The sequence below is a fragment of the Nothoprocta perdicaria genome, unplaced genomic scaffold, assembly GCF_003342845.1.
Source record: "Nothoprocta perdicaria isolate Ctin4 unplaced genomic scaffold, notPer1 scaffold_33, whole genome shotgun sequence".
Lineage (NCBI taxonomy): Eukaryota > Metazoa > Chordata > Aves > Tinamiformes > Tinamidae > Nothoprocta > Nothoprocta perdicaria.
The window spans coordinates 3,320,504-3,348,070 of record NW_020455566.1 but is presented as its reverse complement, the minus strand read 5'-3'; the positions used below and the strand labels follow the sequence as shown (position 1 = coordinate 3,348,070).

The window sequence follows — 27,567 nt, the reverse complement described above, 5'->3', positions numbered from 1 at the left end:
GCGGTGCTAGAGGAAGGTGGGAATCCTCCGTCCCAGGTAAGATCACAGCTGTCTCCCGTCTTTTGCTCATCCCCTTTTGCTCACCCTCCTGCCCTGCATGCAGGGTGCGAGCTGACTTTGTGAAGACTATTTTTAAATCCTATAATCTGCTGCTTTGTAAGCTGGATGAGTGTGAGGGACTGACATGGATGGGGCAGGGGACGATGAAAAAGAGGCTTTTCTTCCTGCCTCTTTGGCCATCCAAACACATCTGGAAAGTTTCCCTCAAAGTAGCGCTCGAGGCGATCCCAAACTTGGCCCAGGAAGAGCAACCTCAGTCCAGCACGTGGGATAGGAGCAGATCAGGAGCGAGGGCTGTCCTGCAAGAGCCTGTGCAGGGCAGTACTTGGAAAGCACATTTCAAGATTTCCTTTTCTATACATATGTGACCATGAGCAGTGGCACGACGTGTTTGCCTTGGCTTGGGAGACCTTGCTGAAGGGCTTGGCCAGAGCTTGCCCCATGCCTTGCAGTCTGCAAGTGCCCTATGGCCACTCTGAATCATCGTCCTTTTCTCTAGTAAAGGACGTGGAAACTTATTTCACTGGAATTTTGTTTGTTTGCTTGTTGGCTTGTTTTCTAGTTGTTTGGTTGGGAGTCAAAATGGTTACCAGCATTTAAGGTTAAAAATAATTGTCTGCTTCTTAGCCAATTCTTGTCCAGAAACTCACGTTGGGCTTCTAATATTGCTCTGACATCTCAGTGCCTTGCTCTGCATTTCTGTCCCCGTTGCTGAATTGGCGGGTTCGCAGCGGCCTGCAAGAAATCTGGTGTGGGTCAGAGAACTCTGCTCAATGCTGTGTGCTCCTCGCCCCTGAGAGTAGTATTTGTCGTGTTCCTTCACTGAGTGTGCATCTTTGGGTGGAAAAAAAACAAAAAAAACCCCATCTCTTCTGGTTATATTCCAGTTGGAATATGAGTCCCTGAGACTTGGGACTTTGTTCCTTTTGCCTTTGAACACATGTCCAAACTGCCCTCCTGTAAAAGCAACTGTTGCTTTGAAAATAATTGCTAAAAATAAAGCACCAAGGCAAGTTGTCCAACATCCCGAGCGGGTCAGAACGGGAACCGCGAGGGCTGTGGCAGGTGTCCCGCTTTGCACTTTTCCAAGGCACTCTGGCCAAAATGCCCATGCCAAGTGTCTAACCATCCCATTTTCGGTAACTTCTTAAATGTGTGAAGCTCTGTTATGTGTTCCTGAAATAGCCTCCCTAGTGTTTTCCAAGTTTGTACAAGGTCCATATGCTACCGGCACGTGGACAAATGCAATCCCTGCTATAAACACATACCTTGAGCTTCAGGGCTGACTCTGGCTCTCTAACTCATCCTGATGCTCCCGATTGGGAAAGCACAGAACTAGACCAGGTTTATCTGGGGGGTAGACATTATCATCCTCAGCTTCTGGAAGTGGCTTCTTGGTTTTGCCTATGGCAAGGACTATAGAAGAAGAGCTAAAGCAGCAGGAAATGTTTTGAGTTGTGTCCTTTTAAGTTCAGGATCTCTGACGTAGCCCACAAATTGCACATGGAAGCGCATGGAGAGCTGCAAAGGCAACGGGCACCTTTATATTCGGGCTGTATCTGTTATCCTTTCACAGCTAATTCTGTGATCTCCTCTAAAAATAGCCCTAAAGCGGCAGGCAGTGGGGATTACTCAACACCCGCTAGGAAGTGCTAGCCCCCCCTCTCCCCATAAGCGGGATGCTGCCAGAAACACAATCTGTATTTAGCTGGGCAATAAACAAAGCAACTTAGGAAGGAGGAAATCCAGGAGTTTCTCAAAAGAACTGGGACCTTCACCCTGGTAGGACAAGATTGTTGCCAGGGTCTTTGGGCGGGCAGCATGATGCCATGGTCACCCCTGGTGCAGTGAGGGGCAATTTTGGGCTGGATGTGGTCTCCAAATAGCCTGGTACTTCTAAGGCTTTTATCCTCGTGTGCATTCCCACCTTTCGAGGACTGTGGTATGGGAATCCCTGCAAACATTGTTCCTTTGCAGCACGGATGCTGCGAGGAAGCGGCAGGTCTGGAGGCCGGACTGCTAATGCCTGGAGCTTGGCGGATCGAGATGTTCCCTTCTGTAAGGAGCTTGCGAGCAGGCAGGCAGGTCAGGCCTCGTCCCTCACACCAGCTTGCTAATCCGGTGCTAAACTGAGCAGGACACTCAGGAAGAGAGAGGAGGACGGGGACTGCTCTTGCTGGTGTTCGACCCATTTGCACGGGCCATCGGCTTTGGGCTGGCGGCAGCGCGGGCAGCACAGGGGTTCGGGGCTGCTAGTGGGAGGGCCCTTGTTGCAAATGAATCACGGTGATGCCTGCAGCACCCCACACGTTTCAGAGCGGGCTCAGGCTCTGTTCACCTCGTATTTTTCCCGTTTCTTGGACACAGCCAGGGCTGCCAGGACGCTTGTCCACAGAAAGCAGCGTCTCCTGTGCTGGGCAAAAAGGTCTGTGTTGTGCTCCAGAGCTGCTCTGTGCCAGGGGCTAAGTGACAGGTCCCGCTGCTCATTCCCTCTGTTAGCGGGAAGGTTGTTCCATGTTCAGCTGGGGAGCAGCAACAGAGGGCTCTGATTTAGGTGGAAAATCAAAGCTCTTCCAGAGGTGGTTTCATAGCTGGGCTGAGGGGCGAGTGTGTCTCCCTGAACGTGCCAAGGGTGAGGAGCTGTGCGCATGGAAGTACAACACGCAATCAGTGAAATCATTTCACAATGAGGAGCAGAGGAGGGGGTTCACTGTGCTCAACCTGCCCACTCTCTCCCCGGGGGTCTGGGAGGGCTGATCTTGGCTGATAATCACAGGGTGCAGCGCAAAGCAGGGGAGCGAACGAGCAGCCTCTCCCAAAGAGAGCCGAGATGTCGCGGCAGGCGCGCGGGCGACGCGGCGGCGGTGCCAGGCGCGTGGGGCCTCTACCCGTGCCACACGAGAGGGTGGGACACGGCCCTCGTCCCTGTCATCCTGTGCACAGGAGCCACCCGGGCTCTGCTGGCCACCGCGGGGCAAATCCAGCCTGCCCACCTCATGCCCTGGCCGTGGTGGCTCTTGGCCAGGGACTATCACCATCGCGAGGAGGCTGCAGGGCCAGGCCACGTGCAAACCTTGCTGGCAGGAGATATACCCAGTGCTGCGATCCTCCGTACGAGGCACGGTGCTGGCCTTGGCCTCTTGTAACGAAGGCTTTTTGATCAAACAAATGAGATGCTCTCCTTTGGAACAGGCCTGGTGTGTTTGCACAGCTGCTGCTGTCTCTCCTAAGGATCAGAAGGTTGTTCAGCGGCAGAAGAGACAGTATCTCGGCAAATCCCTTCTAGCAAAGAGGGATTCCTTGCAAAAAAAGGATCCTGATATGACATCCATGGCCTGTGCAGCACCTGGGATAACATGGTGGGAGCAGAACTTCTCGAGCGTGGTCTGGAAATCTGCCTTCCCCTCTGCACTCTGCTCTTGACACTCAGCTCTTTCAGCCTGTGAAGCCTGTAGTTAAACTGCCTGTTCTCTATTGCCAGTTGATGTAATCAAATGGTTTGGGTTTTTAATGCAACGCCTGACAGCTGCCCAGCTTTTTCCTGCCAGAGTGTTTGCTCTTTGTCCTTGGCAAGGCTGGGCGATAGTTAACAGCGAGCGCCTGAACTCTTAAATGAGAAACCCACAACAAATAAATGCCTGTTGGAGGAGCCTGGGCTCTGATGAGCTGCAGCCTCTGATGAATAATTGAAGAGGGGTCAGTTTACAGGACTTGCACACGAGGAATGCAGCGAAGTCTGCGACGGCCTCCTGCGCGTCTTGCCTGGCAGCGCTCCGGCTCATCGAAGCGGCCCCAGCTTCCAGCCTCCTTATGGATTAATAGGGTTTGTCTCCAAAACCCCTCTTTTACTAGGAAAAAAAAAAATCCCAAACCTTCACTTGTGAGTCGCAGCGTGGTTTTGACACCCACAGCAAATTCCCCCTGATGTTCCAGGTGACTCCACGCTCTTTTCCCCTCGCTGGGTCTGTCTGCCACTATCTGTGGTTTTTTGCCCTGTTTCCATTCTGAGGGAGCCCACGTGCAAGGTCTTCATCCACACTTGCACGGAAACCTGGACCTCAGCATAGCGTCTGCTGTGGCTCTGGGAAGCCTGGATGGGTCCTTCGTGTCTCGGTGCTCCCGGAGGCGCTCTGGGATGCGGCGGCATCGATTCCTTTGCTGTAGGAAGAGGTGCGTTTACTGAAGGGCTCCGTTACAAATGGGGAATATGCAGTATCTGATTTCGGAGAGGGGGAGGTGATGCCTGTGCTCTCAGCAGACCAGTGAGGAAACGCTGTACGTGCAGCAGACTGGGCTCTGAAGATGCATATCGTGTTTGGGGCTCATTTGCAGAGATACAGCGCAGGGACAGAGGAGCCCATTAACAGGGGGAAGAAAAAGCACCCCAAAATGTCATTTTTTCTATCTTGGCTGAAAAGGACAAAACATGCTCTTCCCAATATTCAGGGTGCCCCTGATTGGGTTAATGCAGCTCAGGCTCGTGCCTTGCACTGGTGCTGAGCGGCGCAGGAGGGTGGTTGCTGGCTCCTACCATGTTTTTTACAGGTATTAAGGGAAAATTTGTGCCTGGTTACAGCAGGCTCATTCTGCATGCTCCCACTGGGGTGCCAGCAACACGCAGCTTAGGCTGGGTTTTGCATGTGTTTTTTTTCTTTTAATGCTGGCGCAGTTCAGAGCCGCCTTGCCAGGCTGTGGCAACTGCTTCCCCTTCCTTGGATCCTGCACGGGATCTTCTTGGAGGGTGAGACCAAGGTGGAAGCTGTAAGTTCACAACGAAAGCTGACACAGGGCAAAGGCTTTCCCAAGTCGCCAGGCTGCTTTCGGGAATATCCTGCAAGGAAAGCGCTGCCCACAGCGTGTGCGTTGTGGGAGGAGTATGGAATTTGCACGTTCTTGTGATAGAGAATAGTTTCCACATCCCACGATAACTCCAGGGGCAGCAAACAAGGCTCAGCTGTAGTTGTGAAACCAGTGTTATATAGCTATTCTAACTCAGTTAGAAGGAATCTTCATTTTTTCTCCACCGAGATTCTGAAACTAGGTGGTCTGTGGCACGTATGGGTGGAGGACAGTGCTGCAGTGCTCTCTCCTGAGAGTGATATTTGGTTAGAAAAGGCTGGGGCACAACACAGCCTCTTGGTTTTACCTTCTTGAAAACATGAGTTCATCCGAGTTTGCTGAATATGGATTAACTTTTCTCCTTGCTGGGAAGCAATCTTTCGCTGGGAGAAGGGCAAACAGGATCCTTTGCACTTTCTAAATGGAGGCTAATTTGCTCTTCAGAAGATATGTGCTTAAGTAGCTCCTTATCGCCTGGCACTGCCAGGTGTTTTCCCCTTTGGTATCTTGTTTCATGAGGTGCAAAGTCCTGCTGTGACTGCTGCTCCTGGAGCCGCAGCTCTGCAGCCAGCCACAAAGGAGCAATCGGAAACTCTGCTGTGTCAAGGTCTTTTGCCCAAGCTTGTGTTCTTTAGCTCGGGTGTTTGCTGGCAGATGATCCCAACCAGTTGGGACTTGTGGTGCCTGGAAAGGGAAGAGATTTTCTTTCAGAAACTTACAGCATCCGGTGCCAGAATCCCTGCTCCTGGAGAGCTTGGGCCGGGAGCAGGGAGGAGCGCGAGGGGGATTCCTGTGACCATGCCAGAGCTTTGCTGCTCTCGCTGTATCTACTCGTCACCGATTTGGATTTGCTCTGGCCACCAGTTTGCAGAAGAAAAACACGTTTTTTTGGATGATAACGATGCTCCGAGTGCCACCTGCTGGAATGAGTGCCAACGTGGAGCCTGGGCCAACTGTGCCTGGCCGCGGTGGCCTCGCGAGTCTTAGCCAGTTGCTGGCACTGTCACGGCCTGTCCCACCTGGTACCTGCCACCTCCAGCTGGGACAACCCAGGGCTCAGGGCAGCTGCTTTTTGGGGACAGCACTGCTACCTAATTTGCGGTCTCCCAGATTTTGCAGCGTTTCCTTCCTGCAATAACTCTGTCCAACCTTCCTGGGAAGTGATGTGGGTTGTTTCCATGCTTATGAGAAACGTGAGCTTCAAGCTGGGCCCACGGAGCCACTGCCTCTAAAAGGAGAACAGCCTCAATGTGTCCCATGTTACAGAGAACAATTCTCCTTTTAGGGATTTATCAGCCCTGCTTGTAAAGGCACCCACTCCGGTGTCACCCACTTCTCGGGAAGCTCCAGCTGCCAAGGGCTCCGCTGCTGTTCGGCTCTATTTGCAGCAATGACTTTGTGCAAGATTTCCAGCTCCAAAGCTGCCCCGCAGGAGGCCCCGGCTCTCCGACTCCACGCGCTCCGGCGAGCTTGCCAAGGCTTTGGTCTGTGCGAGCAGCGCGTGCTCTTGCTCAGTGCGAGCTCAGCTCAGAGTGAGCTGGGACTAGGGAAGCTGCCTCTTCCCTGGCAGATCCGCCCGGGGTTGCTCTAAAAATCCCCCTCTTCACTCAAACACTGTCTGCAAGCTGAAGCATCGATGCTCTCTTGCTTCTCCCTCCTCCTGCAAAAGCCCTTGAGAGTTCTCTGATGTGCCAAAGGCCTCGTCCGTGCATCCATCGTCTTCCTTTGGGAATCCTCCGGGCCTAGAGGACCGCTCCGAGCATCTGGGGTCTGAACTGCGTTGCTGCCGGAGCTGAGGTGTGCGGGGTGATGCTGGAGAGGGAAAACCAGAGGCCAGGAGGTTGCAAATCGGCAGGAAGGCCGGGTTTGGCACAGGGAGTGTCGGCTAGGACTAAACCAGCTGGGACATGTGCAAGGGAATGGGACAAATTCCCCTGTGGGGCAGGAAGGGTTTATTTTTCCCCTTTAGTTGTATGTGAGGTAGTTGGAAGCGGGAGAGGTGACTTCAGACTTAGCGCTTGAATACGAACTCAGTAATGAAATGTCCACTTAATTAGAAGAAGCCAAACTTGTGAATCCTCCCAGCTGTTTTCAAGCTTCAACAGTTGGATGTAATGAATGCAATTTTGCAAAACACTGCTTGACTGGATGTGTTTTTTTAGCTCCGGTGCTGCAGCATGAGCTGCCTGGTCGCAGCTGGGCTCATGGTGCCGGCACCCCCATTTGGGTGGCGGGTCCCGAATCGGAGACCCCTCCTGGGGCCCCAGGGTTGCATAGCGGGGGGCTCCTCCACAGCTCCTGGGCTGACATGGTGGCCGTGTGGCTTTGCTGGGGCAATTCGGAGCCACTGGAGCAGCTGCCTTTGGGAGCATTGCGGCCCCTCAGCTAGAGGAGGAAGAGGAGGAGGGAGGCAGGCTTCCTGTGATGGCACCGTGGCGAGCGGCAACCCGCAGCTGCCGGAGCGACCATGTTGCTGCGGCGGGCGGTGCTTCCTCTCACCTCAAAATGGCTCCGGCCGCGAGGCCTGCGCCGCCTCCCGGCCTGCTTCTCCCTCCATAAGCAGCCCAGGCCATCGTCCATGCGCCGAGGCCCGCCTCGGGCTGGCTGAGCCCTTGCTTGTGTCCCCTCTGGAGGGGCTGGTGCCGCCGGTTGAGGGGGCTCCCGTGGGACCCCACAGCCCGCAGTGGTCCCAGAGCCGGTGCCAGCAAGGGGAGCTTGTTCGGGCAGCCTCGCTGCTTGCAGCCGAGCAGGACCAAATAAGGACCTTGCACAAGGGCAGGCGGTGGCTGCTGAGGTTTCCTTGCTGGGTTTCTTCCCCTTTTTGAGAACTACCACCTAAAAAGAGAAAGAACAAAAAGAACAGAAAAAGAAGGAGGAGAAAAGCTGCAGCCAGAGCTGGTGTTACCTCCCCACTCTCTACAGCAGCACCTTCTCTTCCTCGCGTCCCGTTTATCATGAGCTGGTGCTCGAGTGGTTACTGGCTGCTGCTCCGTGCCAGCGTTGTTGCCCTCACACACAATATCTTCCCCAATATGTTGTCCTCAATATGTTGTCCCAATATCTTCCTCTGTGAAAATATGGAATATTGCCTAGAAGGGACTTAAATCTGCTCTGAGGGTCAGGCTCACCCTGCATGGGTAGGGGCACTTGGAAGTGTGATGAGTGGAGCCTCTTGCCTGGGCTCAGCCTGGGTTTTATATCATCTTATATTGCAGTTGCTGGCTGTTTATTCGGTGCCGATCCCTTCTCTTGGGAGCAGAGAAGTGGCTGAGGTCTGTACTGTCCGCAAGAGCCCCACGTTGCTGCCTGGGAACTGCATCTGCAGCCAAGAGCTGGTGGCTTCCACTGCCAGCAGAGAATGTCTGTGGTGGCACTGCAGCTCCCGGGGCTCTTTCTGGGTGAGCAAAGGGTGGGCAGGTTGGATCAGGGCAGGAGGAGATGAGGATGCAGCTCTGGGAATGAGCAGAGAGCTCCTGGGACGCAGGCCCCAAGCAGCCGAACGGCTGCAGCAGTTGCATGCGCCCGGAAAGATCAGCCAGGAACGGCGATCTTGGAGGGAGCAGCTGTGATTTTTAAGGTATATAGTGGGCGCAGTTAAAGGGGTGCTGCTAAGTAGCAAATGACCTCGCAGTGACACTGGTAAAGCAGCTGGTGACTTGTGAAACCATATAGGGCATGCATTTTGCATAGATGCAATGCAGATGGCCTCCAGACAGGAACTGGCAGTGAGCACGTGGCTCCTTGCCTTTCCTTGGTTATAATTCTTCTCCCTGCTCTGCTCCGATCCCCATGTCTGGCTAACTTGGCCAATTCCAGTTCCCATCTCCTTCTCACTCAGGTCGGATTAGGACATCCCTGGTCATATGAGCACACTGGACACAGTCATGGCGTTGGGTGGGAGCTGAGCCCAGGGCGAGTGAGTAGAGTTGTGTAGGGCTCTCGTGAGACGTCAGTGGGCAAAGCTCACGTGGGGCTGCTCAGCAGCTTCTGAAAGAGCCGCTCCAGCAGGACACAGGTTGCTGGGCACAGGGAGCAAGCAGTGAAAGCAGCAGAAAGTGCTTCCCGATGACCCCTTCCCTGGAGACGTGCAGTGCTGGCTTGGAGCAGCTCTTTGCCCGGGATCGCGTGTGTGCCAGGATGGGCGGCAGCCAGCGTGTTCCTTGGGGCGGGGAAAGAAAGTTGATGAGACCTCGGTTGCCTCTCGCTGCCTTCCGTGCATCTGAAGTGACTCCTGTGTCTGTTTTCCCATCAGTAGAATGGGGGGTTATTGCAGCCATCCTCCTGAAAAGCACACTGTGATTTGCTCTTGGAAAGCGTCGTGGATGGGCACCACCAAAACCCTTCAGCGATGGTGTTTGGTAGCCGAGCAGCAATGGCCGCGCGGTGCGATTTCCCCATACGAAACCACAGTTTCCTTTCAGAGAAAACTCCCAAAATACATCCCGGTGACGTAACTACTACTCGGGGTTCTCTTGTGGGGCTGGGTGCTGCCGAGAGCTCCAAGCTCAGAAGCCGGCTTGCAAACTATGGGAGAATAGCAGCCTAGAGCTTTGGAGATGCTGAGGCTCCTCTTCCGCAGCAAGACAAGGATCCAGGAGGCAAGTGTCTAGCTGATTAAAAAGCAATCCTGTGCTCCGCCTACGGTTCTGTGCTCTGTGTGCCCTGCAGGACATGAGGAGGAGTCGGCTAATTGACCTTAGAGAGGCCGTCTCCACTCTTAATTAACAACTTCTGCTTTGGAGATGTTTCTTGTGCTAGGGCTGTTCTCTAAGAAATGCCTTTCCTGGGTGCTGCCAGAATTTGGAAGTGTTTGGGGACCAAAGCATGTGTGAGGCAACATAAATTAAAACAGCTTCTGGGTAGTTGTTGATGTTGATGAATAGGAAGCTAAATGCCAAAAGCGTAATCTGTTCCTACAGGGCTTTTTTTTTTTTTTTTTTTTTTTTTTTTTTCTTGCGTTCAGATATGACTGTATCAACCAGCAAAGTGACAAAATGTGAGCAAAAACAAACCTGTCTCGCAGCTTCTGGCTTCTAAGATTCTTCCTCCAAAAAGGGGAAGAAGTAGGAGAGGGGACTTGTATTTTGAACTTCTTTGTCTTGGAAAGAAGCGAGTGCCCAGCCGCTGCCCTAGGGTGTGCGGCAGTCGGAGGGCAGCACGGAGAAGTCCCTGAGGAGTTGTCCCCTCCTGACTTCAAACCTGGCCTGGGGACAAGTCAGCGGGGGCTTGAGTTTTCCAGGAGCAGCAACTGTGATTCCCCAGTCTTGCAGGAGCCTGTGTGATCCCCTTGGGAAGCTCCAGAAGCGGGTCGCTTGGAGGACCTCTGTGGGACGGCTGCCTGCTCCCAGAGCTGGCGAGACCTGAGCTGCTCCTGGCCCCAAGGGAGAGTGGTGGGAGGAGGCAGCCGCGTGGCTCCCTGCGAGCTGATTCAGTCTTTCTGGAGGTTTAAATCCGTTAAAAGTCTGAACTGTAGCATCACTGTTTGCACAGAGCGCCTGCCTTTCCTCCGTGCTTGCTTTTTACGCCTTCGCCTTGTCTCTCCCTAGCTCCGGTCCTACTTTCAGACCACCGGGAATGAGTTGCAGCGCTGAGTCCACCCCCTTTGACGTCCTCAAAGCCACAGGTCCCGCGTGCTCTGTCCTGCTGAGCAACTGCTCTAAAAGAACCAGCAGAAGCTGCTGCTGCAGCCCTTCTCCATGTCCCTTCTGGGTGCAATCACATGAGTTACATCTCATCTGTAGCTGAAGACTTGAACCTCTTGGAGGAAATGTTTCAAATCTGATTTGATTTTTTTCTAACTTCAGCGCATTCTCACAAAATCAGCTGAAAAAAAAAGCACTTGTGATAGCAAGAAAACAAAGCAGACTTTGGGAGCCAGGGTCTGACCTTCCAAACTCTTGCTTCTTCCCCTAAGTCTTGAGTTTTGGGGAGGAGAGAGTGCCACATCGTAGGTGAAGGATGGTTCTTTTCTCAGCTCCTTGTAGATGTGTCTGCATCTCTCCCTGTATGGGCTCACTGAGTGGGTTCATCTGGGCAGAAATGCTGCCCAGGATCGCATCCCGAGGAGGGCTGTGTGTTGGGATGGAGCTGTGACTCTGTAGCTTGCTTGTCTGGTCCTGCTGGAGGAGCTCTTTGGGAAACCCTCAACGGGGAATGGCAGCCGTGCCGCGCTGACGCTGCTTTGTTGTTTCTCAGGCAAAACCAGACATCACGTGGGTAGAGAAGGAGCTGGTGGACTCGGCAGACAAGGTAAGAGCCTGCGTGGACGCGGCTGCCTGATAGGAGTTGTCATCTCGTCCCCTGACAGACAGTCGGCCGCGTGGGCACCGTTGAGGCGGTGCGAGCCTCCCTTGCCAGAACCGCTCGAGAATGGAAGACGTGTTTTTGCGGCGCGCTCCTCCTGGCCCATGGCCACTAGGTAGAGATGCTCATACAGAAAGCGGCTCTTAGTCACTCACCCACGTGATGTCCTCGTCTTGCCTTCATCCTCCTCCTCTTTCCTCCCCAGCCCACACCCCTTCCTGCGCGATGGTTCCTGGCTCTTTCTGCAGCTCTCTGATCTTGTCAGCTTGCTGGGGCTGCAGGGTCTTGGAGGTGTGTTCATGCAGAGGACTTTTCAATTGCTTTTTAAAGGCAGAAGATGTTGCCTTTTCCTAGCTGGGACAAGATTTGCCAGGTCTTGGAGAAACAGCTCCAGGTGCCCATCATGGATTGACTGAGCAGCTTAGAGCTTCCTTGTGATGGTGGTGCCCATCTTCGGGCTGCAAACTCAAGGGATCCCGAATTACGGGGACTCTTTGGGGATGAAGGAGGTGTCAGTAAGGACTGAGCCTCCGGCAGGCGTCCCTTGCTGAGCTTGCCTTTGCGATGCTGCGGCCAGCTGGTGCTCTGGCATTAAGACATTTGCTGCCTTGGTTCTGGATTATCAGTGATCACAGCGTTGGGGTGGAGAAGACAAGACAGTTATGAGCAGTCAGTGCCTCTGGGTCCAAATCAAGATCCTCTTTTCAAACCGGAGCTCTGGAGACGTTCAGAAATGAGTGTGACACGGGGCTATGGTGAATGTCAAAGGTGACTGAGTGGCCTCTTACTCATTTCAAGGGGGTGCACTTATCTGTACTTTCAGGGGCATCGCTCTGGAAAATATCTTTCCTGACCCACTGAAAAGGTCAGGAGGGACCATAAGCCTGGAGGAGAATGGGGGTGATAGGATTGGTTTAAAAATTAAAAACCAAAACAAAAACACGAAGAACATAAAGACCTCCTGTCTGTGAGGGCAATAAATCTAAACAGTAGTGAGATCAGAACCTGTCTGCTATGGAAACACCTTTAAAAATGCCTTGCATGGAGTTTCTCAGCATGGGGAACTTCTGCCAGGCCTGAGATAAAGCATAAAGTGAAGTCACCCAGTCTGAAACACAGAGCTGGATGGACATCCTAGAGTGGACGTGATGCCCAGGGCTTTCCTGTGGGATGGTGGATCCCACCATGGATGATTGCACCATCCTGTGAGATGGCGAATCCTCCCATGGGGACCCCACGACCGCTAGACATGTGCATGAGGGCAAAGACATCTGCAGCTTTCCTAAGTCCTGCCAGACTCCTGTATGGGGTGTTTGGTTTGCTTTCCTTGTCCTTTTTTGAAGAGTGAGCGACTTCCCGGAATATTCCTGTTGTTCAAATGCCCCCTGAGCTCGCAGCCTGCGCGACACTGGATTGATGTCACGGTGTTTGAGGCAGCTTTTGGCAGAAAACGTCTTGCCCCAGCCAGGGAAACCAAATAACCAAATGTGAATGAGGAGCCACAAGGTGGTTTTTTTTTTTCTTCTTCCGAAAGAAAGAAAAAAAAAGCACAAAAACGTAAAAAAAAAAGCCCCAACCACAAGCCCTGTTGCTGGGGAGTGGGAGCGCTGAACCTGCCTCCCCGCGCAGCCGAGCCGCACGTCTCCACTGCGCATCCGCCAGCGGGGCTCCAACCACCTGCGTCTCCTGCCGCCCGCGACCTCAGGCTGGCGGCGGCCACGTAGCCTTGCGGGAGCCCCCAGGAGCTTCCCGGGCGATGGTGATCGGCATGGGAGGATGGAGAGGGACCCCAAGCTGCGCCGCATCTGCGCCTTCCTCACGCTGTGGCTGCCCAGGAAGCAGCGCGCGAAGCCCTGCAGCCTCCCGCTGCCAGCGCCCGGCCAGCTCTCCAGCCCGGTCAGTACCACCACGAGCTTCAGGGCTTGGGATGAATCGCTCCTCCAAGGGCGCTGGTGCTTCCAATGGATATTTGGATGTGTCTGTGGATGGAAATCCTGGGTTTTTATTATTATTATTTTTTGTTTTGGTTTGTTTTTTTCCTGTTTTCCTCTCAGAATATTTTGCTTACTGCTGCCACTGTAAGAAACTTCTCCTGGTGCAAGCAAAGCCTGACCATGCTGTATATCAGTGACACGCAGGTGTGCCTGACCAGAGACCTGGAGGGCTGCTGAGCTGTAGGGTCTGGTGGCCAGAGCCAAAACCATCGCAAGTTACTGTCTGTGTCCACGGGAGGAAACCTCCTTCGCATCGGAGCGGTGCCAGGTGGCATCTCAGAGCTCGTTCTCGGAAAGCCATCGGCAGTGTCTCAGGAGGAGCCGCTCTGGGTCTGGTTGGCAGGGCTGAATGTTTGCCGACGCGGTCTAGCTGGCAGGCGCCCTATGCAAATCTCTGCGTGCTTGGAGAGGACGGCATGGCCCGCAGTTAAACCCTGGCTCTGGCTGTTGGCTGATGCACGGAGGCATGTTGCTCTGCAGCTTGTGAAGAGCTGAGCTCGAAGGTGGGGGTACAAGGGTGAAGAGCTTCTCTCGCAGAGCCCTGTGAAGCTGTGGTCTCATGGCTTGGTTGATCCTAAGCAGCCCATGTCTGCACCCAAGTGTTGTGGTCAAGTGTGTGGCCGCCATACGGGTGGGTGGCTGGAGCTGCTGCTAGTTCGGAGTTCCCCAGACTTGGAAGTCCTGGTATTGGGAGTCCAGGGAGCATCTCTCACTGCTCTGGGGTCTCTGCTTGGACTGGTGGCGTGGGATGGGTAATGAGAGGGGAAGGAGGCCACAGAGCCCTCCTGTCCAGCGCTGTCCAGGCTAATGACTCCAAAAGGGAACCTGTTTCTAACTGCCAACTCTGTCATGGGCTGAGTCTCCGAGCGCATCCAACCTAAGAGGACTGATGGAAGCCCGAAGATCTTCTGGAACATGAAAACTCAACGCTAGAGAGGTTATAAGGTGATTGCTGAGACCCCTGGAAGCTAGAAGGCAGGTCGGAGTCAGTACAGTCCCCACGCTGTGACCCCATGCTTGGGCCATCTGTGCTGCCCTCCTGCTGGAGCTTGGTACCTAAATAACAACAGGATCCTGAGAGAATAAAGCTGGAAGCAAAGCTGCTTCCCAGTGCAGAGACAAGCCGAGCATGTCAGTGGGAAAGGAAGGGTGCGCAGAGCCACTGTGCAGGTAGGCAACCACATCCGCATGCTTCGGGCAAGGCTGCCCTCCCCGAGCGCAGCCGCGGCGCTCCCCGTGCTGGAGGCAGAGGCTGAAACCTGGTTCCTGTTGTTCTTGAAAGCTGTTTTGGTGAGGAGCCTTCCAGCTCGAGCGTGCGAGGAGACGGAGAAAACAGCACTGCTTTTCTCCGCTCCTCCAGAAGAGGAACAGCTAAACAAAAAGTCCTCCTGGCGCTTTCTGATGGCTGCACGTGCGCTGTAGTCAGCCATCAGCTGGGTTTAATGCTCTTTGGAACGTTACTGCTGTCTTCGGGTCCGAACAGTAACAGATGATGTCTGACATGGGCTGGAGAGGGACTAGAGTGCTGAGAAACCTGGACTAGCCCTTGCGAGGTGTCTGACTGCAATGGCTTTCTGGCTGCACTGAGATTCGTGGCTGTAGGAATGGGAGACCGAGTCCTGTCTGCCCGGGGACCCTTCCTGGAGCTGGTTGGTCTGGAGGAAAGCCGGGTGGCTGCGTCTCATCGGAGAGAAGTAGAAGGAAAGGCACAGCTGGAGGGCCAGGGGCATTAAAACTGCTATTTCTGGAGCTGCAAAGAGCAGCACAAGGTGTTTCCACTGAGCTGAATTCTGGGCTTTGTGCGCGGCGGCAAGTTTTGCTGGGAGGAAGGAAATGCTTCGGTGTCACCTCTGTGTCTGTGGCTGATCTCATGCTCTGGTCAGGCAGCTCTGGCCTGGCCTTGAGGATGATTTTTTTCCAGTTACTTCTGTCTAGACCTCCTTTTCTCCCATATAAATATATATTTTTAAAAAATATAAAATGTGTTTTAAATAAACCGTGTGCCAGAGACCTGTCTCTGGTCAGACAGCTCTGGCCTAGCCTTGAGGGTGAATTTATTCTAGTTCCTTTTGACTAGACCTCTTTTTCTCCCATATACATGTATTTTTAAACAAAAAATGTGTTTTAAACAAAACATGTGCCAGAGACCTTGGCTTCCCCTCAATCTTCTTGAAGGCTTGAGTCTGTTAAAAAAGCATCATCTATATGTGCCGAAGATGCACCAGGACTTATGTTGTGGAGCTGCTCAGATTGCCGAGCAGATGGGCTCCAACATGTCTGATTTTTGCCAGCCCTGTCCATGTTTTGACAACAGTGCCGTATTTTTGTGTTGTGGGATTTTTAGCAGCATAAACACTCCTGTTTTTGCCACCAGTGCCTGAAAAAGGAAGGTGCTTTCAAAGCAGAAAGGCAGTTCAAAGAAACAGAACACCTCTGGGACAAGGACAAAGGAGCAGGGCGTTTAGGAGAGTGTAGGATATTGAGTCTTAGTGGAAGACTGCTCGTGATTTATTTGTTCCAGATGTTGAAGCCAGGAGATACCTATGGCGAGTACCGATTTGTACGGTTCTCTCCGATGTGGTTCATGCACGTTTGTAGCTACCATCCGTGTTCCTTCATCAGCTAAGCCGTTTTGCCCCTCGTTCGGGACTAGTTTATACTGAGCCGTGTGCCTTCTTTCCCAGGGCGAATGCGTTGTGAAGGAAATCAACATCACCCACCATGTGAAGGAGGGCTCCGAGAAAGCCGATCCGTCGCAGTTTGAGCTTCTGAAGGTGCTGGGACAGGGCTCTTTCGGGAAGGTGAGTTCCCTTTGTCCTATGTGTCAGGCCAGACAAGAATTTTGTGAGAGAGCAGGTGCAAGAAGGGACCATTCCCAGCATAAGCAGTATCCTGATTCTCACCCCACCATGGCTGGAACAGCCCACATAGCAAATGGTTGCTCCTAACTTAAAGGACAGCTGTGGAGATGGATGTGCAGAGCCATATACATATATGTATTTGTGGCTGGGAAGAAAGGAGTAGGATCCTGCTTGTGAACATGGGTGTTACTCTGGGCAGAGGGACCTCCTGCAGCTCTGCTGCTGCCATTCGGTTGAGTTGAGGACTTGGAGGACTCGGTCTTGCCCTTTGCTGCTCTCAGAAATGATGCTCTTGCTCTACGTGATGGGCATTTGTGTATGGTCACATACACAAGGAAGGAAGTAGCCTGCGACTCGTATCTATTTCAACTTGCCAATAATCCAAGTGCTCATGCATTAAGTCTTTAGCTTAATGTTAAAGACTCGGCTAGGGAGGGGAGGGAGAGGTGTTGGAGATGGGAGAGGAGTTCAGGGTAAAAGCATTAGTGTTGTAATGGCTGAAGACAGGGAATGAGAGGAGGCCACGTGCACCTCTTGGCTGCAAACCTGCATGCCGGGAGTTTGCCAGACTTGGCCAGTGACTTGGGTCACTCTGAGGTCTTGGAAGGCGTCTAGCTCCTCGTTCAGAGCTCAGAGAAAGTGTCCTTCTGCTTTAGGTTTTTCTGGTGAGAAAAATCACTCCGCCGGACAGCAACCACCTCTATGCCATGAAAGTGCTCAAGAAGGCAACACTGAAAGGTAGGAGAGTCTTCCTGTGACAGTCTTATTTTCTGTCTGGAGAAGTGTCTTCATCTGAGCCGGGCAGCCCTCCTCTCCATCCCTAAGAAACTGTTATTTCAGTACTGGAGATGGAGCAAATGCCTGGAACTAGAGGGCTTGAGGCTGAGGACCAGCTGATGTCAGGGAATTTGTGCCTTTTGCAGTGTCTGAGCTGTTTGTCTTCTCCCACAGTGCGTGATCGACTGCGGACAAAGATAGAGCGGGATATTCTGGCCGATGTGAACCATCCCTTTGTGGTGAAACTTCACTATGGTGAGTTTGGAACTAGCTGGGACATGGAGAGGGGTCACCTTTGCCATGACTGGGTAGAGAAGTGTTAGGCATCCAGCTGCATGGAGGATGCAGAGAGATTGTCACGGTCCCTTGTGGAAATACCTGCAATAGAGGAAATCTCTTGTCAGGCAGCAAGACCCACTGGCCACACTACCCTGAAGCCTTTGCAATCATAGAATCACAAAATGGTCAAGGTTGGAAGGGACCTCCAGAGATCATCTAGTCCTGCTCAAGTAGGGACACCCAAAGCTCATGGCACAGGGTGGCATCCAGGTGGGGTTTTGAAGACCTCCAGAGAAAGAGACTCCACAGGCTCCCTGGGCAGCCTGTTCCAGGGCTCAGGCACCCTCACAAGCTCTCCCTCACATGGAGATGGAACTGCCTGTGTTTCAACTTGTACCCATTACCCCTTATCCTATTACTGGCCACCACTGAGAAGAGTTTGGCCCCATCCTCCCTACAGTTTCCCCTCAGGTACATATTGATCTGATCTCCTCTCAGTCTTCTCTTCTCCAAGCTAAACAGTCCAGCTCACTTAGTCTTTCCTCATATGAGAGATGCTCCAGTCTCTTAATCATCTTTGTTGCTCTACCAGATCTTCTCCTCAAAAGGACTTTGGTCTTGTGCCCGCTGTTGCTGTTTACTGGGAAAACAGCATAGCCCAGCAGAGGTTTAACCATCAAATCTGTTGGATTAAGGTATTAATAAAGGAGAAATTGAGAAAGAGTTAAGTAGTCAAACTAGAGTTCCTCAGGATTAATGCAAGAGCAGGGGTTTTTTTTCCCCTATCAAGTGACTGGTGTCTCTCTTGGGAAAATGGCCCTTTCAGGAGGGCATCACTGTCTGAAAGACAGAAGAACAGTACTGCTGGTGAGCTCTCATTTCTACATCCTGGCCAGGCTTAGCTCATTTACACCAAATAATTAGTCCTACCTGTGTTTAACCTGGTAACCATGCAGGGCATCTGCGTAACTGAAGTCCTTGGGGCTTAAGTGATTAACGTAACGGAGTTGAGCTGTCCTTCAGCTGAGGGGGCTGATTGCTGCCCTGGCTTGTGTTTCAGCATTCCAGACAGAAGGGAAGCTCTATCTCATCTTGGATTTCCTCCGAGGAGGTGACCTTTTCACTCGGCTTTCTAAAGAGGTGGGTACGCTCTGGCAACTTGGTAGGTTCTCAGTTCATGCATGCTAAGCATGTAGAGGTGATGGAATCTTGGGAAATCTCCAAGGGTTTGGAAAAAAAAAATCCGTTTTGCAGCTAGCTCAGAGCTGGAAACGAGAGAGGGTGTCTCAGGAACCCTGTCCTCTGCACCTGCAGGTGCCACATTCTGTTGTGGTATCGCCTGGCTGTGTTGCTTCCTGGGCAAGGGTGAGGGTAGGGCATGGGAGGGCCACCAAGAAGCTGTGTCAGGTAGCCAAAGTACATTCCCTCTCGTCTCTAATTCAAATGAAGAGGGTTTTTTTAACACCTTGCTGTGGCCTAGCAACCATGTTTGTGTTTTTTAGTGTTGCTGCTTAATTGAGGCTTTAGGTTGGCAGGTAAAGCCTGGGAAACTTGAGTTTTGAGAAAGCAGGATGGAGCAACGTGGATATGAAAGGTCTTGCCTGGGTGCACCTAATGTGGTCAGGAATGTAACCCTGGTGCCTCTCTGCTTCCTTCAGGTCATGTTCACAGAGGAGGACGTCAAGTTCTACCTGGCAGAGCTGGCTTTGGGGCTTGACCATTTGCACAGCCTGGGAATCATATACAGAGACCTCAAACCAGAGAAGTACGTGTGGCACAACCGAGACCGAGAACTAAGTCCTTCCTCCAGCTCATTCCCACGTCTGGAGTCAGGAGACAGCACGGTTTTCTCCCACAAGACCAAAGCTGAATGATGCCTCTGGGCCAGCTGAATGGAGAGCAGTAGTGCGTGTCGCCAAGGCTCTTGCTCCTCACATCAGCGGTTGTGGCCAGGAGCACTGGTAGCAGCAGCATGTGTTTACCACATGGCTGAGCGTTAATCCTTGCAGGCCCTAGCCTCCAGCTTTAAACAGTCGAGAGCTTCTGGAGGAAGAAGACACCGTGCGGAGCGTTTGCAGAGATGTGTGCCAGCTGCGTGGCTTGTTCTTACTTGGGGGGACGTGGAGGATCAGAGTGATGCAGACCTCCAGAGGCTCTGGAGACCATTTGCTCAGCGTGAAGGGGCGAGGGTGGAGAGAAGGGGAGCTGCCCTGTCTCCTGTTTGTACCTTGATGATGGAGTTTAACATCTTGGGGCTGGAAGGGATAGTTAGCTTTCTGCTTTGGAGTTTTGGCGGTATCTCTGACCAGTGTCCAAGGTATGTTGTGATGCATGCCAGCCTTTCTTACAGATCATAACATCTTGCTTTTTTTTCACTTATTCTGCAGCATCCTCCTGGATGAAGAAGGGCACATCAAGCTCACAGGTAAGAGACTCTGCAACGGCCCTGTGCTCTGGCCAGCTTCATTCCTAAATATGAGGGTCCTCTTAGACTTCTCCATTCGGTGTGGTAGGTCAGAGCAGTTGGGCACGTTCTAATAGTTTTTCTTTTACGTAGATTTTGGCTTGAGTAAAGAAGCTATAGATCATGAGAAGAAAGCCTACTCCTTCTGTGGCACAGTGGAATACATGGCACCTGAAGTTGTGAATCGCCAGGGCCACTCGCACAGTGCTGACTGGTGGTCCTATGGGGTGTTAATGGTATGTATGGAACTAGTGTGTTGGGGGACCTGACTATCCAGAAGCTGCTCTAGTAGCAGCTCTGAAATACCCTTGCCTGATCCTGCTTGTCCAGCAGATGTACCAGCCTGGGGATGCTCTCAAAACTCCCTGCAAGGACTTTCTGCCCAAGCAGTGCAGGGGTCCAGCCAGGAATGTGCTTCGTGGGGGACGCAGAGTGCAGGGACAGTTCCAGGGAGCGCCTGGGGTGCAGCATGGGGTGCGTGTGGGGGCCCATACCCGCCCCCAGCGCTGGAGTGCTGCTGTTGTGCTGCTCTGGTGCCACCATCTGGCGGTCACTGCACATGATGGCTCCTGGAGGAGCAGCCGCTGGCTCAAGCACATCCCTGCCACAAACCTTGCGGAGCCAGTTGCCCTCCTGAGAAAATGTCTGGTTTGCTAACTTATTTTTGGAGGCAAGCTTTTCTTGGATCCTTCGGGCAAGCTTTTCACTAGTTTTGGAGAGTTTCCAACTGAAGGAGGCAGGAGCTGTGCAGCCCTTGGACCTGCTGAGACGTGTGACCTCCGTGCTCTCTTTTCCTCCCAGTTTGAAATGCTCACCGGCTCACTGCCCTTCCAGGGGAAGGACCGTAAGGAGACAATGACCCTCATCCTCAAGTGAGTGTGCGTGTGTGTGAGACGGGCTTAGTGCTCTTAGAAACCGCTGCACCTTGGGGGTTGACTACGTTATTTGGCAAGCGTTGCTGTCTCAACAGCTAGTCCGAAGGTTGCAGTGTAAATGCCAAACAGATGATTGTACTTTCAGGGGTGGAGGTGCCACAATTGCCTTGCGGGTTGACTTCTGTAGAACTGCAGCTGATTGCATAACTTCCTTTCTAGAGCAAAGCTGGGCATGCCCCAGTTCCTGAGCTCCGAAGCGCAGAGTCTCCTGCGAGCCCTCTTCAAAAGGAATCCAGCCAACAGATTAGGTAAGACATATTTTCTTTCTGACCATGCCCAATGCTCTACCTGGGCCTCGTAGATCCTTGTGGGTCAGGTGCCTCTTTGAGGTACCGGTTCAAGGTAATTTGCTTGGTTCGTTACGGCCGCATTCCCCATAAGATACCCGGTCATGGTGCATGTGTGCAATGGTTCCTTGGGCAGTGGTCCTCATGTGATGTTGTGCACTGCATGGGTGCATCTTGCAGGTTCTGGTCCAGATGGGGCAGAAGAGATAAAGCGCCATCCTTTCTACTCTACTATTGACTGGAATGTGAGTATCAAACCAAGAAATTTAAGGCAAACCTTCCTCATAGTCAGTGCAAGTTTCTTGTTTTCAACCCCCCAAATTCCTTTTTGTCATGTGAGTAGCTTCTTAATGCCCAAGTTGCTCATGAGCTCACCTTGTTTTGAATTTATTCTCCCAAAAGGGAAGTCCAGGTTTTATACTGGGGCTGGGCACAACAAGGATAGCTTTACCAAAAAAAAAAAAAAGAAAGGACTGAGGAAAACCTTTCCTGGAAAGAAAATATCCTGTTTCATCCATAGAAAGAGTAGATGGTAGAAACTTGTCCTGTTTCTCCATGGAACGACTCAAAAACACCATACTTGGCCTCTTATTACCTCCTCCTGAGCATTTTGAGCTATTGGCTCACTTTGGAGCTGTGTTGGTTTTGCAGAAGCTGTACAGAAGGGAAATCAAACCACCTTTCAAGCCTGCGGTGGGCCAGCCCGATGACACCTTTTACTTTGACACAGAGTTTACGTCCCGTACACCAAAAGGTTGGTTGGAATTGAAGCAGCCAGAGCTTCTGCATGAAGTTATGCTGGGTGTTTTAACACTTATTCTGCCTAGCCCTCTTTAAGGCATCTTTTAACTCCCATTGCAGATTCCCCGGGCATCCCCCCGAGTGCAGGGGCCCATCAGCTCTTCCGTGGCTTCAGCTTTGTGGCAGCTGGATTGATGGAGGACGGCAAGGTGAAACCTGCCCAGTCCCCACTGAATCCGGTGGTACAGGTAAAATGTGGGGAATCTTTGTGTGGAAATGCCCCGGGGGCTAGTGGGGGTCTGCAGGAGCTACGTGCTGTTTTGGGGAGAGCTTAAGGAAAGACTTAGAGAGGAATCATTCCGTTTTGACCTCTTGCATCCTGTTTTCTTTCATTTTTATTGGTCACCAGGGAGCTTCGGAGCTGTTTGCTTCCCTGTCCCTGGCTGGCACAGGCTCACGGGAGGTCTGTGCAAATGCCTGTGCTTTGGAGAGAGGCACTGTGCTTAGCTGCAGATAGCGGTAGCCTAGTGACCTGTATTTGCCTTGTCCCCTTCTCTGCCCACTCCTCAGCGGGGAGGAGAAGCTGTGGGATGCAGCAGGCAGCTGTCTGTCAGCTCAGTCTCTATTGCAGCGAACTCATTGCGTTGCACAAACCATTCCCTGGCTGCTGCCATCCACTCTGCTCCTCTGTTCTCCTGTTGCAGCAGCTGCACGGCAAGAACGTCCAGTTCAACGATGGCTACGTGGTGAAGGAGGCAATTGGTGTGGGCTCCTACTCGGTGTGTCAACGCTGCATCCATAAAGCAACCAACATGGAGTACGCAGTCAAGGTTGGAGATTCACCCTGCAAGCTCTTGATCAGTTTCTGTTCAACCCCATAATGGTCAAAATAATCTCCAGGAATTGAATTCTTTCCCTGCTTGTGTGGGACCCAAATTAACAATTTCTGTGCAGCTTTCTTAGCTGGGAAGAGTGAGGAAGCAGCGCCGTCCTTCCTTGGGGAAGGAGGACAGTGTTTCCCTTCTCTGCAGTGCTTGCTGTGGTTGGCTCTTGCCTCAACAAATAACCCAGACACAAAATTTCGGGGTTCGTTGGAGACACAAAACTGACAGAGCAAGTAGAGGTTATTGCTGAAGGTTATTCCTAGAGGTTACCTAAAGAGGACAGGAGACAGGGAATGTACATGGTACTGTATCTCTGCAGCAGCCCAAACCTTCAGCTTCTCTGCTGGTCCTGGCCATTTTCCCATCCAGGTGTGGGTAATGCTTGTTCTTGCTCTTGCAGGTCATTGACAAGAGCAAGCGAGACCCTTCAGAGGAAATAGAAATCCTCCTGCGATATGGGCAGCATCCCAATATTATTACCTTGAAAGATGTGAGTGTAACTTGAATAAATTGCCGTGCGTGTTGGTTTAGGGGTGCAGAGTGGCCTAGGGCCTCTGCGTGTAAGGTGGCAGCAGCTCCAATATCTGTGACTCTGTCTCAACCACCAGCATATTGCTCTGGGCTGGGGCTACATCCCAGCAGGAGAACCTGCCTCTACAGGGTTGACATCTGCCTGCTTCAGAGCAGAGCTACCAAAGGGACATTTGGGGGACAGGTTTTGATTAACCCTGTCCATGTTTGCTTCCCTAGGTGTATGACGATGGGAAGTACGTGTACCTGGTGACGGAGCTGATGCGGGGAGGAGAACTGCTGGATAAGATCCTCAGGCAGAAGTTTTTCTCAGAGCGGGAGGCCAGTTCTGTCCTGCACACGATCTGTAAAACAGTGGAATACCTGCACTCGCAAGGGGTGTGTACGGCTCCGGCTGCCCTGCCTTTCCTAGGACACCGCCTAACATTGCTCTCTGTCCTCCGGGCTAACTGGGGCTGTCGGCACTGCCGTTTCTCCCTGGAGTTGGCAAGATGGAGGTGGGGCCGGAGCAGGGGTTGGGTGTCCAGATGTAGCCTCACACCTGCACCTGCTTCGATTACAAGGGTGCTGCTTTCTTTGCTCCGTAGGTGGTCCATAGAGACTTGAAACCCAGCAACATTCTCTACGTGGACGAGTCGGGCAACCCAGAAAGCATTCGCATTTGTGACTTTGGCTTCGCCAAGCAGCTGAGGGCTGAGAATGGCCTGCTCATGACTCCTTGTTATACTGCAAACTTTGTGGCACCTGAGGTAAGAGCTTCCTGACTTGAGATGCTCCTGCAGCTCCGGCATCCCTGCCCTCACCTGCACACATGGGGATGCCCGGTGCTTGCTAGAGGTTGCCTGGCACATTCTGCCTCGTGAGCCCTGATTGCAGAAATGCCAGGACTTGTAGTGCTGAAGAGATGTGGGGTCTCACAGGTGCACCCAGTCCTGTACTGATCTCCTTCTGTCTGCAAGGGGTTGGGAAACTTCAAAATTCCGCTGGTTTTTGTAGGCTGTTTCTCCTCCTGATTAAACGACCTGTTAAAAGAGGGGGTTTATGTTCCCTACAGTGAGGTGGAGGAAGGAGAAAGACCTGGTACCCAGCAGAGCACATGCGCAGTGTCACTGCCCTGGGACATGACTTCATTCTTGCTTGTCACTTTGATACATCTGAGGGGGTTTTCCTGCTTCCATGAAACAAAAATCTCATTTAAATCCTGACCTTTAGTCTGTGATATTGCTATTCAGTAGGGCTGCAGCAGGAGCTTTGCATACAGAACATGGGGTCAAGTTGCTTTTCATGACCTGAAACAAGTTCCACGACCGCAACTGAACGTGTTCTTTTTCGTTATTTATTTTTCTTTACCTGTTCTGTCCAGGTACTCAAACGCCAAGGCTACGATGAGGGCTGTGACATCTGGAGCCTGGGAGTTCTCCTTTACACGATGCTAGCAGGGTAAGGGCCTCTGCGTCCCGCCGGAGCTGCGCTCAGCTTGCTCCGGGACCAGCTCTGCTGCGGTGGTTGGCACCTCTCTGTCCCAGTCAAGGTTAACTGGCACCAGTCCCTCTCCCAGTTGGAGGGCACTAACTCAGCTGCTTTTCCCCTCTTCTCTCCTCAGCTGCACCCCGTTTGCAAATGGGCCCAGTGACACCCCAGAGGAGATCCTGAGCCGAATAGGTGGGGGGAAATTCTCCGTCAGCGGTGGCAATTGGGACACTATTTCGATCCTAGCCAAGGTAGGATTTTACTATTCATCTCGGTTGAATTAAAAGATCGTGACAAAGCGTGACCCTTGCTGCCAGGCAGCTTTAAAGCGGGTTGGGGAGGGAGGGCAGAAGAGACAGGAGAGGAGCAGCGGTGCAGCTCTCACCCGCTATGTCCATCCTATCCACGTGCGGCTTCGCCTGCTTTGGCTTAGTGCAGGAGGAGATTAATAGTTTGGGTCTTCAAACTCAGTCTATGCCTTTAAATTGTATCTGGGCTATATTCTTATTTAGAATGTAAAGTCTTCAAGAATCTAACTTTCCCTATGATCCCCCTTAGGATCTGGTCTCAAAGATGCTTCACGTGGATCCTCACCAGCGCCTGACGGCCAAGCAGGTCCTGCAGCACCCGTGGATAACGCAGAAGGAGAGCCTGCCCCAGAGCCAGCTGAATCACCAGGACGTGCAGCTGGTCAAGGTGCGGAATCGGGCTGGATGGTTGCTGGGTCCCCCGGGATATCTCGCTCTCCAGAAAGTGGGGTGTCCGCAGGGCGGAGCGGTGCAAGCAAAGCTGGGAGCAGGGCTGGACAGCTGTGGGAGAGGCAGTGTAAGGCAAGCTGTTTTGAGGGGAGCTGGGAAAACCTAGGAAGGTTCTTTACCTCAGGAAGGGAGGAGATTTTTTTTAAAGAAAGGTTTCTGGCTTCATCTGAGGGCCAGGCTCTTCTGCTCCCTCATCTTGTAGGCATCAAAAATATCCATTCTGCATCCAAGTGACTCTTATGCCTTCTCTCCAAGGGGGCGATGGCTGCCACCTACTCAGCATTGAACAGCTCCAAACCAAGTCCCCAGCTGAAGCCCATCGAATCCTCCATCCTGGCCCAGAGACGGGTGAAGAAACTCCCTTCCACCACCCTGTGAAGGCCGGGCAGGTTGCAGCAGCGCTGGGCACCACACTCACACCGGCTTCTCACGAGCTGCTGGCGCCAGGGGCAGCAAATGTGGCAGAAAATGCCCAGAAAGGAGCTCCTAAGGACTTCTTCTAAATCCACATGAAGGCCAAGTGCCTTTCTGCTTGTGAAAGACTGACTCCTCTTTGTGTGGACTGATCTTTACTGAGAGAACATCACTGTAAAATTTTTTTGAAGTGTAAATTGTCGATTTTTAAAAACATCCATCTGTGTATATGAGAACTAGAATGTATAACTGATGTCAAGTGGCACTAAAAAAAGCAGCTCTGATTCACCCTCTTGTGTGTAGGGCCAGATCTTTGGTGTAGCTAGAACCTATCTCAGAGCTGATCTCCTCCAAGGCCAGTGCAGCTGGAAGACTGCGCAATGGTTGGGTTTTAGGCTTTGGGGTTTTTCCTCCCTTGAAACTTTGTACATCCTTCCCAGTTCAGACTTACAGACTCCTACGGCAGCACTCGTGTCTGTAAAGAACTCCCTTCTCCTTCATTTATTTTTTTTAATGTGTATGAGTCTTTTTCAGACTCCACTTCTTCCTCTTCTGCCCTCTCCAGCCCCTGGGGCTGCTCTCTGAACAAAACAAACTGAGTGTTTTCCAAACAGTCCCTAAGATGAGAAACTATCCCAAATCCATGCTAGATTGGACTCCTTCCTTCTCCCCTCATTTCCATCTTCATGTGCATCCTGCATCCCAATGGGTGCTCCCGGGGGAGTTGGTCACCCAAGCAGGTGGGGATGGCAATGACCCTTCTGCAGCAAAGCTGCTTTTTAGGCTGGCTTTGGCTGCTGCCCTTTACCACTTCTGGCTTTCATTTACTAGGAATCTGTGAAGCACTTCATACCTTCCTTCCTTTTCCTTTTTCTTTTCTTTTCTTTTCCTTTTTTTTAATTTAACTTTGTTCTACAGCTGGTAACTCAGGGTTTCTTTCCAAATTGTACAATAAACATGTCCTTCAGTTGATATTATTTTACGACTGACTTTTAGCTGCAGAAGAAGCGACCCTCATCCTTCCCTGCTCTGCACTCGGGGGCTCAAGCTTCTTGCAGCCTTTGGGGAGATGGGCAAAGCTCTCCCAGCTGCAGAGGTGTCTCTCTTAATGGGAAAAACACCAGTGCTGTAGTAGGGCAGCATGTTTTGCCTCCTCCTCTCAGGTTTAATCCTGTGCTTTGCAGCTGGAAATAATTAGAACAAATTGTAGGCTTAGGCGTGAAAGGTGGTGAGATGGGACAGGGGAGAGGGGAAACTTCTTACTGTCCTACTTGTAATAGAAACCACACTTGCAGGGGAGCTGCGCTAGAAGGAATTTCCAGATCCAGTCAAAGTTGCAGGGAATTGCTGGAGCTCTTCTGGTTCACTGGTGGGTGCCTGGGAGGGTTTGAAGAGCTGGGGAGGCAGTAAGTGATCAGACAAGGGACCAAAGGCAGCAGAGGTTGTTGTACTTTGGGCATTAGCAAAGAAGAAAAGTCCCTTTGGGAAGCGGGTGAATTGAACTGCTAAGTGTTTCTCTGCAGCCTATGGTTTCTTTGGATCGAATTAAAGGGTTTTGCCCAGGATAACAATTTTTGTGCTGAAAGGAATGGGCTTTGAATGCGGGAGGCCTGGCTGGACGTCAGCGATGGCCGGGGTTGCCCTCCCGAGGGCCGGGGTTGCTCTCCCGAGTGGCTTTTGCCTTCATCAGAAATCCCTGCTTTCTTTGGCACCAGTTTTGGACTGATGCCAGTGAAGCTGCCTTACGTTTGCTACAGCGGTGCAGTCATCCTCGTGCCAGGAGAACCGTGGGCAAGGTGCAGGTTCCCCTCTAACGCTTCCAAAGAGCTCTTGGGAGCTTGGACTCGGTCCCTGTGGGTAGTGCTGGGCTGTAGGCAGGTGCCTCCCTGCAGCTTTTAAAAATATTTGCTACCTTGTGCTGCAGGAGCGGCTTCTTGGGAGGTTCAAGGAGAGGTGTTGCTGATGCCCTC

The 27,567-nt window shown here is 52.2% G+C and overlaps 1 protein-coding gene across 2 annotated transcripts; it reads left to right on the top strand.

Annotated features, from left to right (window-relative positions):
• RPS6KA1 (ribosomal protein S6 kinase A1) lies at nt 1-26,674 on the top strand. Of its 2 annotated transcripts, XM_026043363.1 has the most exons (22): nt 1-36; nt 11,095-11,148; nt 15,881-15,997; nt 16,714-16,795; nt 17,009-17,089; nt 18,174-18,253; nt 18,772-18,878; nt 19,501-19,538; nt 19,671-19,813; nt 20,379-20,449; nt 20,672-20,760; nt 20,980-21,044; nt 21,451-21,553; nt 21,661-21,788; nt 22,245-22,370; nt 22,825-22,914; nt 23,175-23,333; nt 23,543-23,704; nt 24,319-24,395; nt 24,559-24,676; nt 24,984-25,121; nt 25,439-26,674. In XM_026043363.1, the coding sequence occupies exons 4-22, from the start codon at nt 16,765-16,767 to the stop codon at nt 25,559-25,561; spliced, it is 1,929 nt and encodes a 642-aa protein (XP_025899148.1). In that variant the 5' UTR covers nt 1-36; nt 11,095-11,148; nt 15,881-15,997; nt 16,714-16,764; the 3' UTR covers nt 25,562-26,674. The 2 variants fall into 2 exon arrangements, with proteins under 2 accessions (XP_025899148.1, XP_025899149.1); XM_026043364.1 differs by lacking the exon at nt 11,095-11,148 and having other exon boundaries at nt 15-36.
• Nucleotides 26,675-27,567: the final 893 nt, after the last annotated feature.